The sequence below is a fragment of the Rhineura floridana genome, chromosome 18 (genome assembly GCF_030035675.1).
Source record: "Rhineura floridana isolate rRhiFlo1 chromosome 18, rRhiFlo1.hap2, whole genome shotgun sequence".
Lineage (NCBI taxonomy): Eukaryota > Metazoa > Chordata > Lepidosauria > Squamata > Rhineuridae > Rhineura > Rhineura floridana.
In genome coordinates, this window is record NC_084497.1 from 29,199,541 (window position 1) to 29,216,762 (window position 17,222).

The window sequence follows — 17,222 nt, forward strand, 5'->3', positions numbered from 1 at the left end:
TTTTCCCAAAAACTACCACCACAGTCTTGGAACGATTAATTTTGAGGTGTTCATTACGACAATAGGAACCCAGAGAGGATAACAATCGCCTCATGCCCACCTGTGTGATGGAAATCAGTGCTAGGTCGTCAGCATAAAGTAATACTGACAACTTTGTGTTTAAAATCGAGGGGGGAAGAATTCCGGCCCCGCTAAGACATTAACAATGCCGTTGACATAAAGGTTGAAAAGGAGTGGCACCAGCAAGCAACCTTGTCAGACACCTCTCCCTGTGGGCACTGCCTCTGTTAGGGCACCACTTGGGACAACCCTAACCCTAAGGGATGCATTAAAATGGAGTAGTTGTAGGAGGCAGAGGAGGAGGCGGTTGATGTTTGTCCCCGTGAGTTTTTGCCCTATTCTGCAAAGCTACCCAATAAATTTGTGGCTCATGGCCAGCCTATCCAGGATCTCAGCTCTATTGCTCAGGGATTGAACAAAATTCTGTTCTGTCCGCAACTGGAGGCCAGCTGACCTAATTCACGGGTAACACCATTAATGACGACACTGCGCACATCTCCGATTTGCACAATGCAGATTCGGGTAAATATCTACAAATATATTTGGACAAGAATGTGTATTTCAGTGGGACAATGCATACAAAAATGCATATTTTAGCATGTAAATGAATAGAAAAGCAAAATGCGTATTTTTCTTGGTAAAAAATGCACAAAAATGCATAGCATTTAAACACCAATTTTCATTTGCATGTTTTACGTTTTAACAGAGAAAATGGGTCAAAATAGAGATAGTTTCATGTTCATTAAATCCTGACACAACGGAAGTAGGGAGATCTCCCCCCCCCCACTAAACAACGGAACTTAAAGGTGGGACTGGGTGAGAGGAGAGAACTTTTTTTCCTCAAGCAAAATCCAAAAAAGCTTCATCCGCCATCACTGTCTTGGCCTTTCGCACAGGTTAATTAGTTTACAAGGCCTCCTCTTTCCTGCCAAGGAAACGCTTTGCTTTGAAATTTCTGCTGTCTTTAAGAAAGTGTTAATTGGAATCTTCACCTCCACCCTATCTCCTCTCGGCAGCGCTGGACGCCCATTGATATCAGCCAAAACGCAACAGCCACCACTCAAGAGACGAGCCTTCCATTTTTCAAAGAACCAGCCCCCCCTTCCTATTTTGGGTCGCTTGCAGAAACCCATGCAAAACCTAAATTAAGCACCTCTGCAGCCTGCCACAGAATCCCCTACCTCCAGAGGGAGGGGATGGAAGGGAGAAATCAAATTCTAACTCCATCCCCTCTTCCACCTGTCAGTGTGATGCCTTCAGCCCTTTTGGAGGGGAGATTTATGGGAAATGTCCTACTCCGAAAGCTTATGTCTGTGTAGTTCAGAAAGAACAGAAGCAGTAAGACACAACTCATTGATTCGGAACTTTTACAGAGATCTTCAAAAAAAAGTTGATGGCTACTGGAGACCCTCAGGCCAAATGTGGTCCTTCAGGCCCTTCCCAAGGAATTCATTCATCTACCTGTTCAGATGCTTACCCTCCCTTCTTGATCTAAAGTGCTCAAGGTGGCACACACGATGACTAAGGAGGCGGCCGACACTCAGGGCCACATCCTGAAGTCGTTCAATTCATGGCGTTTGCTATGGATCAGAGCGCAATCTCAGTCTGGTTACACACACTTCTCCAGATTCTGTGGTAACGTTTTGATGTGCACAAAAAATGTGTACAAAATTCTTGTGTAGGAAGTCAATTATTTGACACCCCAATGCACGGGAAAGGGTGCATTTTACAAGTGTGAACAAAACACCATACAACATAAATGTGGACTTCTTGCATGCTCTTTCAAAAGAGTTGGACAGGTCTGCCAGTATATCGTCGTAAGCCACTTTGGGTGCTTACTGGAAGGAGAAAGGTGGATAGGAATATCTTAGGGACATACATACATGCACAGGTCCCCTCCTTCCCCCCCCTCACAACAGCCCTATGAGGTAGGCTTGGGTGAAGGGCCATGTCTCATGGCAGAACACCTGCTTTGCATGCAGGCAGTCCCAGGTGCAGTTCCTAACAGCATCTTTAGATAGGGCTGGGGGCATTCCCCGCCTGAAACCTTGGGGAACCACTGCCAGTCAGTGCAGACAGTATTGAGCCAGATGGACCAACGGTCTGACTCAGCAGAAAGCAGCTTCCGACATTCCTAGGGTGACGACTGGATCCACTATACCACACTGCCTTCCCCAGAAAGGGAGGATAAAACAAAAGCATGTTTCCCTCATTCCCTGTGTTTAGCCATCCGCACTCCAGACAAAGGCTCCCTAACATTTCAAAAGCAAAAAAAAAAAACAGCTGGGGGAGGGGAAACTGCACAGCCTGTGATTGAGGGTTTGTTTTAGGAAGGCTGTCAAAGAGGAGGGAGGAATGATAATGCCGAGGAGATAATGGGAGTGCCCAGTCATTACCTTTAATACACACACACACACCCTGGAGGGAAGGACCCATCAGTAAAATAAGGACCTCTGGAAGAAGGCAAGGAAAGGGCACCAAGGAGCTCTGGCACATGAACAACAAAGGAAAAAAACAGACTTCTCGACAGATCCATTGCAACTGTGCAGCTCGGAGGCCGCCTGTGACTCTGCTTGAAATGATTTATGAGCCGGGGTGGGAGTGAGAGGGAGGAGAGGGAGGAGATTAAACGGCCTTGTCCTCCAGTCTCCAAATCAGGGCCCTTCCTCATCTGGTCACTCTTGGAACCTTCTTGTACAGAAATCTCACCCTGCGTAGCCCACTTCTCTCAGGTTTTGAGAGGGGGCTAATAACCAAGAGCTTAAAAATACTATCCTTTTCGTAACCCCATAGTTCACCTCTGCAACAACATACAGAAGGACAGATGTGCATCTGAACATGCACAGAGTGCCTCACACCTCCACCAAGCCGAATGCACATTCTTAGCCAATTTACCCTCGCTTTCATCTTCCTTCCCCTCCTGTCCTGTGCTGAATCTCAGATTGTAAGCTGCTCAGGAGCAGGGACCTTTTTTAATTGAATAGTGCCATGCACATACATATACAGAAATCAAGTCCAGCCAGCCCCCCACATGTTTGCTGTTGCAGGGGCAGAGCTGCAGCTCAGTGGCAGAACATCTGCTTTGCATGCAGAAGGCCCCAGATCCAATCCCCAAAGTCATCTCTACTGGAAACCCTGGAGATCTGCCGCCATTTATCGTAGAACAGGGTTAGCCCTCAAGGGGTACCACCAGATGTTGTTGGTCTCTCAGCTCTCAGCAGCCAGCAGGGCCAATGTTTAGTGATGATATGAGAGGACATTTAACAACATCTGGAGGGCCACCAGTGTCCCGCACCCCAGCATCAAAAGAAGGCAGGGCTGTGATGGAGGAAGCTGGGGCAGTAAAGGCAAGTGATGGAGGAAACTAGGGGCAGTAAAGGCAAGTGATGGACTACTTCAGGGATGGGGAGGCTTTGACCTTCCAACTCCCAGTGGCCCATAGTTAGGAATGATGGGAGCTGCAATCCAATGTTATCTGGAGGGCCACAGGTGTCCCCCATCCCTTGCCATCCCTCTCCTTATCTGACCTTACTGAACCTCTCACCCTTCAATAAGGTTCTGAGGAACCCTACTTCCCTGCAACAGCAGTATTGCAGTTCCAGATTCACAAGCGCAGAGTCCCTTAATGATAGTCAGAGCAGGCCCCCTCATAGCCACATCCCCAGGATTCATTGTCTCTTCCGTAATTACAGAATTACAGAACCAGAATAAAACAACTGTGTGCGCAGGCTTTCCCAACCCCCCAGGGGTCTCTCTCTGGGGGCTAAACTTGGCTAGAGATGTTTTGATTTCAGGAATTCTGAAATGAAGCCAAGTGTGAGACTAGGATTTGGGAGACCAAGGTACTCTGCCATGAAGCTCACTTCTCAATTACCCTAGGAGCCACTCAACATGGAAGGGGAGGCACGTGTTAGCTACTGAGGAGAGTCTTCTCAGGGACTGACTCTCATCCTTTCTGTCCAATTGGTTCCAATCAGAATGAAAAGACAAGGGAGCATTTTGTTAGCCAAATGAGAAGACTCTTCTGAGTGGCTAACATATTCCCCTTTCATGCTGACTGGCTTGTACATAGGGACCCTGCTGAGAGCCTGATCCCAAAAATATAAGACCCCCACAACCCCAGACAACTACAATCCAGTAAGCCCTGCAAGAGCCCATGCAGTCCAGTCCCCCCACCCACTCCAGGTGCCAGTTTTGTACAAAAGTACAACTCAAAAGGAGAAAGGCTGAGGTGCAAACTCCTGCATAGTACCTTCCGGCTGATAGTCCTGCCAGCTTCTTAATTGCTATACACGCAAATGAAGGGACCAAGGGGGGGAGGACTCCCTGACTGAAAGCCTCCTCCTCCTCCCTCCCCACCCCCAGCTTTAAAACAACATCATCGCTTTCGGAGAAAGAGCATGAACAAGAGGTGACTGTGAAATGAGCTAAGGGAGCGAGCAGCAGGGCCAGCATCCTGCAAAAGGGCCCCGGGGGCTCCTGCACGGGCGCTTCATGTGTGTGGGGGGGAAGGAGCGAATCGGCACAAAGAGTCCACGTAAGGGAACTGGAGGCACCCCCTGCACACATGGCCTCCTCCTGCTGGTGCGATTCCCTCTCGAAGGGCTGACTTGAAAAGATAGCATTATATTTTGTTTTATTTTTAAAAGGGCTGGGATCAAAGGCGGAAGCCACAGGAGTCCTTCTCTCACAGTGCCATTTGCAGAGAGTGCCCCCTCTAGTCTTTTGTATAGCTATCAGCTACATACACTGCTTCTTTAATGGCTTCTGACAACTGGTGGCTACTAGATATGAGACACACCCACCTGCATGAATTGGGGCTGGGGAAGGTACAAGGATGGTGGGTCATATGCAATGCTAGTCCTACTCAAGAGTAGGCCCATTGAAGTAATGGCCATGGCTTATCTGCTTGGCAACATGAAAGCCCCAGCATCTCTAGTTAAGATGTTCTTCAGCCTTGGGTTCCCAGATATTTTTGGACTACAACTCCCATCAACCCCAGCCAGTTTAGTCAATGGCCAAGGGTGATGGGACTTGCAGTCCTGCAACATCTGGGGACCCAAGGTTGAAGAACAGTGAGTTAAGGTGTTCTCGTGTTGCAGGGCTGGGAGAGATGTCAGCCTGAGACCTTGGACAGCACAGAGTTCCCCACCAGAGCAGGTGATCCATGGACCAGTGACCTGAATTCATAATGCTTCAGAAGAACCTGCTCTGCATGTTGAAGGCCCCAGGTTTGAATTCCTGGGTTCTTTAGCCAAGGAGGACCACCTGGTTGAGAAAGGCCCCTTTCTGCCTGATCAAGGAAAACTGCAGCTGTTCTAAGTAGAGGATCCCGGGCTACACTGAACAACGCTAGGCTATACGGACCAATGGACTGATGAGGAACAAGCCGGAAGGGCCATTGCTAAATGATACAGCATCTATTTTTCATGCAGGAGGTCCCAGGGCCAATCCCTGGCATCTCCTGGTGGGGCACGGAGAGACTCCCTGCCTGAATTCCCAGATAGAATTCCCAGCTCCCATTAGCCCCACTCAGAACAGCAAATGGTCACTGATGATGGAGTCCAACAACGTCTGGAGGGCCACAGGTTCCCCATCCCTTGAGTACAGAAAACTGTGTGAGGTGGACCAATGATCTGATTTGGTATAAGGCAGCTTCCTATGTTTCTGTTTAAATCAGCCCTTCAGTCAGAACCATGAGGACTGGAATCTTCCTTTCTTTTAAGGGAAAGGGCTGTAGGTCAGTAATAAGAATATCTGCTTGCATGCAGAAGGTCCTAGGTTCAGACCATGGCATCTCCAGCTAGGGCTGGGAGAGGCTCCCTGCCTGAAACACTGGAGAGCTGCTGCCAATCAGGGCAGACAATCCTGAACTAGATGGACCAAGGATATACATAAGGCCGCTTCCCATACGTTCCAGCTCCCATTTAACGTTGGTCATTGGGCTGAGGGAGAAAGACTTTCCAGGTGAGCGTGGGTCTCTCCACAGAGGGGCCACCAAGAGGTCAACCCCATTGTCCGAGTGGGAACAAAACAGGAGAAAGGAATGGAATCAGCCTCCATGGAGGGCACCATAGCAGTCACCTTCTCCAGTCCCCATCACAGCAAGCAGAGTCTGAAGTGAAAAGAAATAGTCTCTGAAATAAATAAAAATAGTAGTCTGAGGGACATGCGGGTGAAGAAAGGACGACTGGGGAAAAAGCTGCCCCCTCCCAAACAGAGGAGTATAAATCTCAAAGGCTTCGTGGGAGAGCACAGCGGAGACAGCAGTGGCTCTGGTGGAATCAGAAACAGCACTATCTTTAGCAGAAGAAAGTGGAGTAAAGATCTAGGAATGACTAAAAGGCACGTGCCAGCTTTTAGAAGAAGATATTGGCCTCAGCCTCCCCTGAATATTTTTTAAAGTGTGAAACTTTTATAGACCGCATCTTCTGCCAACCGAAGACCCAACGTGATGTGCAAAACCAACCAGACCCCTTAAGCCCACAGAGCATCCATTAAGAACAGCCTTCACCCTACCCGTGGATCAATCGATAATAACCACAGCTGGACCAGCTCGATGGCTCAGTCTGTTGCCAAGTTAAACAGCACTAGCAAGAAAATAATAATAACTCTAATTCACCAGCCAAATAAAACAAAAATAGGAATATATGACTCACCATCTTCAGAATACTCCAGTACACTTGGAAGAGGTCCACGGCATCAAAACCTTTTTACTAAGGTGATAGTCTTAACTCAAATCATTTGCAGAGAGCCAACACAATGACAAACACCACTTTCTTCAAGTTTTCAGTTGTGGCTCTCTCCTTACCCATCTTCGGCATTTAACTCCCTACCTGACATCACCACCTCCCTTTTTATATACCACTTGGTCAGCTGACCTACATAACACATGGCCAGAAGGAGGCGTGTCTGCCTCTCCCACTCACACACACCCTCTCAAAGAGACACTGCCAACCATTCCAGAGGGAGCAGTAACTGAAATGTAAGGATCCCATAAGAGACAGTCTGCTGGATCCCAGAGGAAAACTGAATGCACACAATTAAAATTCGTTTCATTAGCACTGATCATTTGCAGTGCAGAGTACAACATCCCCCTGCTGTGTTTAAGAAAGGCCCTTGCTTCTGATTAGCCTTTGATTGTTTAGAGTCAACAGTGAAAGATCTTTGCAGTGTCCTTGCTGTTTATTCTCACAACAACCTTGTGGGGTTGGACACAAACAAATTCTGCATCCCCAAGACCACGCTAGCCCCTTGTGGGGTTGCCACAATGGCAGAGAGAGAGAGTAGGTTTTTATTTTAAAAAGATTTTTTTATTAACCCTTATCATTTTGTGAGAAATCAGGCATTGCTTGCAATTTTAGGTGCAATCAGGGATTGAGCCTGCATTCATTTCAGCTGGAATTTGCTGGTGTAGTCCTGGATTTCTGCATCCCACCTCACGCTGTATCCTGGCATCCAGACATTGCTAGTCTCTCCTGATGCCAGAGATGCTGTAAGGACATCAGAAGAACCTGCTGGGTCAGGCCAAAGGGGGCCATCTGGTCCAGAGTCCTGTCCTCACAGCAGCCAACCAGGTGCCCCAACGGGAAGCCCGCAAGCAGGACCTGAGCGCAAGAGCAACTCTCCCCTCCTGTGGGAATAAGACTAATAAAGGCTACTAGTTGCGATAGCTATGCTCTCCCCTCCATGGTTGAAGGCAGGATGCTTCCAAATACCAGTTGCCGGAAACTGCTGGAGGGGAGAGCGCTCTTGCGGTCAGGTCCTGCGTGCAAGCTTCCCAGAAGAGGCATCTGGCTAGCCACTGAGAGAACACGAGGCTGGACTGCATGGACCACTAGCCTGATCTAATGGGGCTTTCTTATGCGCCTAGTAATGTTGCAATCCTTACAATGTAACACACACTTAAAAATGGAAATGGACTGCCTTCAAGTCAATCCCAACTTATGGCAACCCAACGAATAAGGTTTTCACGGTAAGCAGTATTCAGAGGGGGTTCACCATTGCCTCCCTCTGAGGCTGAGAGGCAGTGACTGGCCCAAGGTCACCCAGGGAGCTTTGTGGCTGTGTGGGGATTCAAACCCTGGTTTCCAAGGTCATAGTCTACACCTTAACCACTATGCCACACTGGTTCTCATAATACACACTTACATGGGAGTAAATGCCAATGAGCACAGTGCAACTTGATTCAGAGTAAACACCTAGGCTTCCACTGTTAAGTGCCAGAGGTCAATGCAACGGCAACCAAAATTTTGGTCTGAAGTCACATGAGACCATCCTTTGCCAAAGCTGAGCAGGTTTGGGTCTGATCAGTGCCTGGACGGGTGAGTGCCTGGGATCCGCAAGTACACCAGTTTGGTTAATTGTGTTTTCTGGATCAAGATGCTAAGTCCTGCCATGTATGGGCTCCTCCAGATGATCTATTTATTAAATATTCATCCTGATTTCCTTGTACAAAACTCACATGGGCTGAGGTTAGATTACATCCAGTCTTTATTGAGCATTCATTCTGATTTGTTTGTGGAGCTGTTATGGCCATGTACACAGCATACATTTAAAGCACATTATTTCCCCCAAAGAATCCTGGAAATTGTAGATCTGTGAGGGTAAGCGACAGTTCCCAGGATTCTTTGGAGAAAATAATGTGCTTTAAATGTATTGTTATACACCACCCCAATCTCCAAGGGCTGCGAGACTTCCAGGGGTTGCTGTGTTTACCTAGGGTTTGGTTTCTTTGGAAAGAAGGTCAGCAGAGACTATGGTGTCTCATAGGATATTTGGGTTTTATTTACACACATTCCAACCTGAGCTTAAGATGGAGGGGTTCACAGCATTAACAGTCCATCAGATCTTGCTCCCCATTGCCCATAGCTTTGGGGGTACAGAGAGCAAGCAAGCCTCTCTGTCTCCAACTCCCAGCCTTTCATCAGACTAAATTAAAAACACCAGCCTGTCTTTGGCTCCTGGATTGGGAGGAGGAGGAAGGACCTCTCACCTGAAGAGTTCCAATAACAACAGGATCTCTCTGCCCAAAATCTATTTACCTGTTAATGGGCAATTGATAGACCCATTAGCTCATCTGGCCACTCTATTAGATTAACGAAGGAGATTAGTCTGACCAGCAGAGCAGGTTTCTTGCTTGCATATCCCAGCTTCAGATACAAGTTCACAGGCTTGAAGGGGACCCAAAGAAATCATCTACCTCAACCCCCAAACCTATGACAGTATGTTGTGTATATGTGGCCTATATGACAATGAGCATTCATCCTGATTTGCTTGGAGGCATCCATACTCCTTTCTGTTAGTCATTCCATCATCCCACACTTTTCATAGCATTTCCCTGGCTCTTCCCTAACCACAAAAATCCCTTTTGTTAAGTGGATTTTTTGTGCTAGGGTGACAGAGTGCTTTAATCTTCTTTAATTGCACAAACCTAAAGTTCTGGTACGGACTAGAAGCACTCTTAAGGAGGAACAGTGGAGAAATTTCATTCAGTTCACATCTGAAGACAAATTTATCAAATTCACACTTTCCAAAACAATATGAGAACCAACACACAGCTATCCCTCAAATCCAGTGCTCCAACCAATGTTTACAAAAAATGCATATATTAGGGGAAAGCGTGCATAAAATGGATATATTCCTGAAAGTAGCATACCAAAAAATGCACTATGTTGGGAGAAAATTGCTTGCAAAAACGTGTGCCTGAGCCCAAACTGCATACAAAGATTTGGAGAACACAGTAAAGTTCTGGAGAATGTTTATGAGGATTTTATTTAAAAAATCACAGAAATGTGGAAAACTGAATTTAAGGTTGGTAAAAAGGAGAAACCCAACAACCCACTTCTATGGCAGCAAAATACAGACAGAGATAAATTTCTGGGCCATTAATTGCTACCAAGGCAGCTTAAAACAAAAAGATAGTCAAGCTTATGTTGGCTTTCTATTATTGAAAGCCTTTTTATTTTCCTTTATGAAAATCTTTTTGCAGAACAAAGCACTCAGCACAAGAAACCTGCTCCTCCCCTTTTCCAAGGGGATGGAGCAGAAAGTGAAGCAGAGATGGAAGAAGCGGGGTGGGGGTTAAGGGGTGGGGAATGACCCCCTTTTATGAAACCATACCGAGGGAACTCTACAGAAAAGTTTGCAAAGTTCATGCAGCTGTTTAGTCAGCGGCTGCTGCAGAATGCACATGCATGGCTCCCTCTGCTGGGGAGTGAGGCAATCCCACATCTAGCACATCTGAATTCAGCAATTATTATTTACTCACACCCCAAGTTGGGAAGAATTTGAAGAATCGGTGCGAGAATCACAAGGCATAACAAGCTTGTGCAGTCCTACCTAGAAGAAAACCTCGAGATGACTCAGTGGGGCTTACTTCAGAATAGAAGCACAGGAAGGTGCCTTAGACCTTAGTGCCATTTGTCCTCCAGAGAAGGGCTGGAGGTTCCCCACACCTGTCCCAGCCTCAGCGTCAGAGTATGCCTCTGAATACCACTTGTGGAGGAACACGACCCATTTGCTTTTGTGGGTGGTGAGCAAAAGAGATGGGGTGAGCCTCAGTTAGGTCCCCCACTTTCTGTGGTTGGGAGAGCGTATGAGCTAGGAAGGGGTGGAGAGGGCACTGCTGCACTCAGGTCCTGCTTTCAGGCTTCCCTTTGGGGGGGCCCAGTTGGCCACTGTGTGAACAAGAGCCTGAACAAGAAGGGCCCCCTTTGGCATGATCCAGCCGCAGAGCTTATCTTATGTTCTTAATGGAGAAAATCAAGTCTGCAGGAAACGTATAAAGCAACCAAGTAAAAATGTCTCAGTTGCCAATACAAATATGTAGATTTTCTGCTTTAAAAAAGCCAACCTGGGGAAGAGCCCTGTGTGACCCAAAAGCTTGCCTCTAGCATTATAAACTTCAGGTGCTGCAAATCAAGGTAGTCTCTCGCCCACCATGATATTTCTTTGTTTCCAGAACTGTCATTTATTGTTCTGAATAACTTGGTCTTCATAAATAACATTTTGTCTTGTTCACTGTCACCACCATTGGGAAAATAATAACGTCAATAACACAATATCCCACCAAAGACCATGTATTGAAGTCTTCCTGTTCCTTATCCCAAAGAATCAAGGAATGATGTTTTCTCAACGAGCTGCCTGACTTTATTCACAGTTATTACTCAATCCAAATTACAGTTCACCTGGGAGATTTGAGCTGGACTATTAAAAGGAGGGGGAATCCCATAGACTCAGTGTCATTGCACAGTATGAGATCATCTAGGTTGGAAGGAACCAGTTGAACTCACTCCAAACCAGGCATGAAGATGAGGAACCATCTCCAAACAGAAGTCACCCATGCCACAACCCCCTTTTCCTCCCCCTGCCAGAACACTGCAAAAGGGAGGAAGAAAGACTCTGCCTCCTCCTCTCCACTCCTTCCCAGCTCATACACCCTCCCAACACAGAAAGGGGGGTGTAACTGAGGCTCACCCAATCTCTTTTCCTAACCACTCACACAAACCCATTAAAAAATGTACCCACCTCCTTCAGAAATAAGCATTTTTCATTATTATTTTAAACCAGGCATAGCGAAAGCCCTACTTCCATAGCACAAAAGGGTTAAGTTTGGAGTCCGAAATCACCTAAGGCTGAGGGACAGTGGGAAGGTTAAGGGGTGCATAGAGGTGCATTTCTGAAGTCCTTCTCTGCTAGACTTTGCCCCCCAACGTATATGGGGGGGGAGAAGAAGAGAGTGAGTGAGTGTGCAAGGAAGGGAGGACAGCAAAAATGGGATTGGATTTGAAGCAAAATATTGCCCATCCTAGCTCTGTCAGTACATGCCCCCCCAAGCCTGAGTGGGTGGGTGCTTAATACATTAAAAATAATTAACATTAAAAATACATTAAAAAAAATAAGAGGAAACTCTCCTTTCCAGATGACACACAGAGCATCAGACATCTGCCCTCAAGTAACCCCCGGAGAGGCTGAGCTCATAAAGGTTCTCTGTTGTTTCAGCCTAAATTCAAGAGCGAAGTAACACCCACACACATAACACACCAAAGGAAACAAGCTTTCTCACTCTCACACACACTCTCCCAAATTAATCTCCTAGTCAACTAACCAGCCCAGAGTTTGGTTCATAAAGTAAAAAGAAAACCAGCTTCGAGAGAAGGCGATTTTGGAGAACTCAGCTGGTGACCCACCAAGACTAACATCCTCCCCCCCACGCCTTTTCGCCTTCCGCCCTCTTTTCACTGCCAGCCCTTGGCTTTCCCCAACTCACCCCAGCCTCATCCTGAGCCTTCTCCCTGGTTTATTTCCGCACATACTAAGTTGTGTTTTCTCCAGAAGGGATAACAACTCGGCAGATGCAACCGAAAGACGGTTCTCAGCCTTCAGTTCTGGGTTCACACAATGTTGGCTGATTTGTGTGTGTATGTGCGGACTTTGAGAAAGGGATCATCACCACCACCACTCTAGGAAACTGGGGGAGAAGGCATGAGAGCGCTTGCTTTGGCACAAGATGGGCATAAATGGAGGCACACAACACGGCCACCTCCTCCCTGTCTTTTTCTTCTGTGGGGGGGACATCATCATTCAACTGTCCACAAGGAAGCAGGGATTCCACAAAGGACCGCTTTGAGGAGTTGGACCAAAAGGACTGAACCACCAGGATGGCTGAAGTTGGCATTGAGTTAAGGGGGGGAAACATTAGTCTTCCACAGACTCCCCCGCCCCCCCCAAAAAAAGCTCAGAAGCTCCCCATTTATCTGGACAGTAAAAAAATCGCAGGTTCATGCCCTATGCGTACATTCTTGCAACATTTGGGGGAGAGGGCGAGTCAGAGCAGTGCTGGTTTGGGAAGGAGAGCGATCCCCGTCTGGGATTCGTGCCACATGCCTCTCCTTTGGTGTGTGGGGGGGCCGAAAGCCTCCCCTCCCTCCCCCTCTTGTCCCCCCCCCGAAAACACGCAAAGCAGGTGCCACCGACTCACCCAGCGCCGCATCGAAGAGTTTGCTAAACAGGAAGCAAAGAGTCAGCAGGCGGCTCATCGTGGGTGTCTTGGCCCCCGGGAGAGAAACTCCATCTGCTTCAGAAGCACCCCGGCTTTCCGCATGACGACGCTCCGGACCGCGAGGCGGGCAGAGGCCCCGAGCTGGAGCCTCGGTGGCCGGCGGCGGCGGCGAGCATCGCGGGTGCCTGCTGGAGCCCGAGCAGGAGGCAATGAAGGAAGAAGGAATGCAAAAAAACCCTCCAAAAAGCAGAGGCTGGGGGGGAGGGGAGAGAGAGAGAGAGAAGAGAACGGAAGAGATGGCGAGTGGTACCCAAAGGATGCTGAGCGGGGTACCCAAAGGATGCGCCTGTTCAGTCCCCCCCTCTCTCGCCTCCTGTGGAAGGACCAGATTAGCAGCTGGAGCTGGGGGGGCAACCTTCAACTCATCCTCCTCCTCTTTCGCTTCCACTCTCTCCCCCCCGCCACCCTCCCTTGTGCTGGCGTCTGTAATATAGACTTTCCTTTAATCCATCCGAGGTTCCTCTGCTCCCGTCCTTTAAGCCGGATTTATTGCAGCGAGAGAGTCCCACCGCTCTGCTCCTCCTCCTCCTCTCTCTCTCTCTCTCTCTCTCTCTCTCTCTCTCACACACACACACACACACACACACACACACACTTGCTTTAGAGGTTTAACCCTTCAGCAGCCAGCCACGGAAAGTCTATGGTCCAAGCCACAAGGGATGCCTTAGAAGGCAAGCCCCTGGACCTAAATGGTGAGTATGCATGGACATGCGCATGCTTGCCCAGCCCTAACAGGGAGATGCCATGTGACGGCTCGCTTGCCTATCCTGCTTTTCAACTTTGCTTTGTTATTCTTATTTCGGGAGGTGTTGGTCAGTCGGGATCTCATTTCTGCTCTCCCTTCATTAGGCACCCCCGGGCAAGCTGCAAGGGCACTCTCTGAGTCTTCCCAATGGTAACGTGGGCATAATACAATGCTGGCCTACTTTACAGGGCTGTTGTACGGATAGGCATCCAGATAACAGCACATGAAACACTCTGAATATTTGAAAGCACTATATTCATGGGAAATAATACCTGCAAGATCATCTCACCCCTTATATACCCAGTTGATCACTGCGCTCTGTAGGTGAGGGCCTCCTGCAGATACCATCTTATCAGGAAGTCCCTTCCACACAACATAGGAAACGGACCTTTAGTGTGATGACACCTACCCTGTGGAATTCCCTTTAAATATTAGACAGGCACTGTCTCTGTTACCTTTTCAGCACCTACTGAAGACCTTCCTCTTTCAACAAGCCTTTTAAGTAGAGACCTTATCCCAGTCTGTGTCTGTGCTGGAATTGCTTTTTAAGATATTTTTAAAGTTTTTTTTAAAAATATATGTTTTTAAAGATGTTTTGTTTTAATACATTTTTAAAGATGTTTTGTTTTAATATATTTTAAAGATGTATTAATATATTTTAGAGTCTGTTTTTAAGATGTTTTAGAGTGTTTTAAGGGACACACAGCTGAGCATGACCTTGCATGCACTAGAAGGTGGCGTCATGCACAGAGATGCAAAGGACCAGCCGTGTCCCTTGGGTCATCCCCACTGCCTATGGCTGAGGGAGACATCCCAATTAAGCAGATTTCCCCAATTAAATGGAGTGGACCACACACACACAAAGCAAGATACTTCAATTAATGCCTGGGGGAAGTTGGTTAACCCAAATGACAGCTAGGAAATCCAGGGTTATATTTGGCTGTGTCCTTGGCCACCTTTTCAGCTCTGTTGCCAGTGAGAATTAAGGGCCAGTGTTGTCCATCCTGACTCCCAGAGTGGCCAATCAGAGGCTGCTGAAGGGGGCGGGGAATCACCAGCAGGACTGAGAGACAATAGCCCTTCTCTGATAGGCAACTCCAGCATCAGGTAGTTAGAGGTCCACTTCGTCTCTCCAACACATACATACACCGTTAAGTGGCATGACAACATCCTTGCCCTTTCTCCAGCATCTTGGGCTGGTACAAAGTTTGCAACAGTAGCCCTCCCCAGCTGTACTGTTCCATCAGAGGACAGCGCTGTGTGTGCCACGTGGTGGACCATCCTGCACTTCTATAACTAGTGCACCAACTATGGCCATTCTTGCCCAAATGACAGCCCCTAGGATTCTTGGGGGAGGGGAAGCAGTGACCATTTACAAAGTGGTATCATAATGCTTTAAATGTGTAGTGCGGATGTGGCCTTAGAATTCTGAAACCTGCAGCTATTCTGAAGGGGGGGAAGACTAAACAACAAAAAGGCAGAAACTCTGCAAGTGCAAAGCAGGGCCAGTGAGGAGTGTGGGCTGGAGAGAGTTCCAAGGGCCAAACAGAGAACAGAGAGCAGAGAGGGCCACATTTGGCCCCTGGCCCTGAGATTCCCCCCCTCGAGGCCTAATAGGAGGGAGAGAGACAGAGAACAGCTTCAGTGCATTGCACTTAGTTTGACAAGTCCTTAATCACTGACAGAGGGGCTGCATTGTGAAAGAAAGACGTTTAACATTAGAGAAGAATAAAGGGTATCCTGGGCAGAATCTTTGGGAGGAGGAAAGAATATACATTTTCTTTCTGTTTTTTTTTTAAAGATAAAGTAAGATAAAGTAACAATGTTTGAGAAGCACAGTCTTCCCCTTCTTCCTGAAACCTGTGGCTATTCTGGACGAAAATAGACAAACAATGGTTTCAAGAGCAAAACTCATTTGCGTTCACTTTCCCCCTTCCATGTCTTAAAAACTGTGCAAGCAGCAATCAGAATAATAATGACCATTATTTTAAAAGCCACAAACTATCCCATAAAAAAAGAAAAGAGGGAATGGGGGGGCTCAATTAGCGCTCCACATTCTTTTGCGCAAGACATGGCTCTCTGTCCTTCTTCTCTACCCTCCAGCAGAAGCGGCTCTGCATATTCCAGAGAAGGGCGCAAAGGCCGCATTAATCAGGCAGCAGTTTATTTGGCTGGAGATATAATCGCACTCCAGCAAGGCCTCTTCAGTTGAGGTGGGTCTTTCAAGCGCGTGGTTTGAGGCATCAACAACGCCGCTTGAACGAAGGAGCCGAGTGCGGAAGCAAGGATCATCAGCGTTAATGCAAAGGTCATTTTGGGGGGGGGAGGGAGAGTTGCTTTTCACACAAGAAAAAGAACAGTCTTCAGCCAAACATGATCGAAACCAGATATCTCTTGGGGACACAAAAGATGACACACTAAGGGGTTTTCTAGCTAAAGCACCTTCAGGAGGAGAGTGCAAACCCAGGCAATTGCTGGGATCTGCAAAAGGAGTAACAGGCTAGGGTTCTAGTGTTTATATATCGGGTACGGCCAATCCAAAGTGGCCGTACTGCTGGCCAATTGCAGGGGCTGATGTTGCATAACGTTACCCCTTGTGAGCCAGTAGAGGGTGCTGAGCTTCTCTCACTTTCACACACATGCGCCAATCCAAGACATATTGCTGCCTAAGGCAATGACATAAGAGCTCAGCATCAGAAGAGCCAAAGACCCATCCAAGACAGCATCCTGTTCTCGCAGTGGCCAGCCAGCGAAACTTGAGAAACAAATTTAATAGGTTTGAGATATGAAATTTAACAAACAATCCTAGACAAGGTGGCACCCACCCACACACACACTCCATTCCTCTGGCAGTCAAATCTCATTTCAATATTGGCAACAGGATGGCATTCACCGCTACACAGCACACACAGATTTGGCTAGTTCTCTCACTGTCATAAGAATCAAACTTTTTAAAAAAATGGTACAGCCATCAAACATACAGACTCCTGGTAAATCATTTCTGCTTAGTTATGCAGTATATTTTAGACAGCTATAGGTAATTCCAATCTGTGGAACTGGCCCCGTTACAGGTGCCACATAATACTTGTTCCACACTTGTAAGAAATTGTTCTTTTAGTGTGGCAGCACCTAACCTTTGGAACTCCCTGCCTCTTGACATCAGGCAGGCACCTTAGCTGTGTTCTTTTCAGTGCATGCTTAAAACTTATCCACACATAGACTTAGAGCTATGTGCATTAATCTCTCTCTTATTAGTCTGTTATTTTTAATCTTCTTTTTTAAACTGCCTAGAGGTTTCTCACAATCAAGCGATGTATACTTTTTCTTAAATCACATAAATAAATATAAGACCCA

The 17,222-nt window shown here is 47.3% G+C and overlaps 1 protein-coding gene across 12 annotated transcripts in view; it reads right to left on the reverse strand.

Annotated features, from left to right (window-relative positions):
- Window positions 1–17,222, reverse strand: part of IGSF21 (immunoglobin superfamily member 21) — a 299,326-nt gene that overhangs the window by 146,543 nt on the left and 135,561 nt on the right. For 2 of the 12 annotated variants that reach the window (XM_061600908.1, XM_061600902.1), the window contains exon 1: window positions 13,043–13,210. The exons of 9 other annotated variants lie outside the window; for them this stretch is intronic. In XM_061600908.1, coding sequence (XP_061456892.1) covers window positions 13,043–13,100 — 58 coding nt within the window. In that variant the 5' untranslated portion in view covers window positions 13,101–13,210. Of the gene's footprint in view, window positions 1–6,719; window positions 6,826–13,042; window positions 13,211–17,222 lie in introns of those variants that run through there. One more of the 12 variants, XM_061600914.1, reaches the window with a different exon arrangement.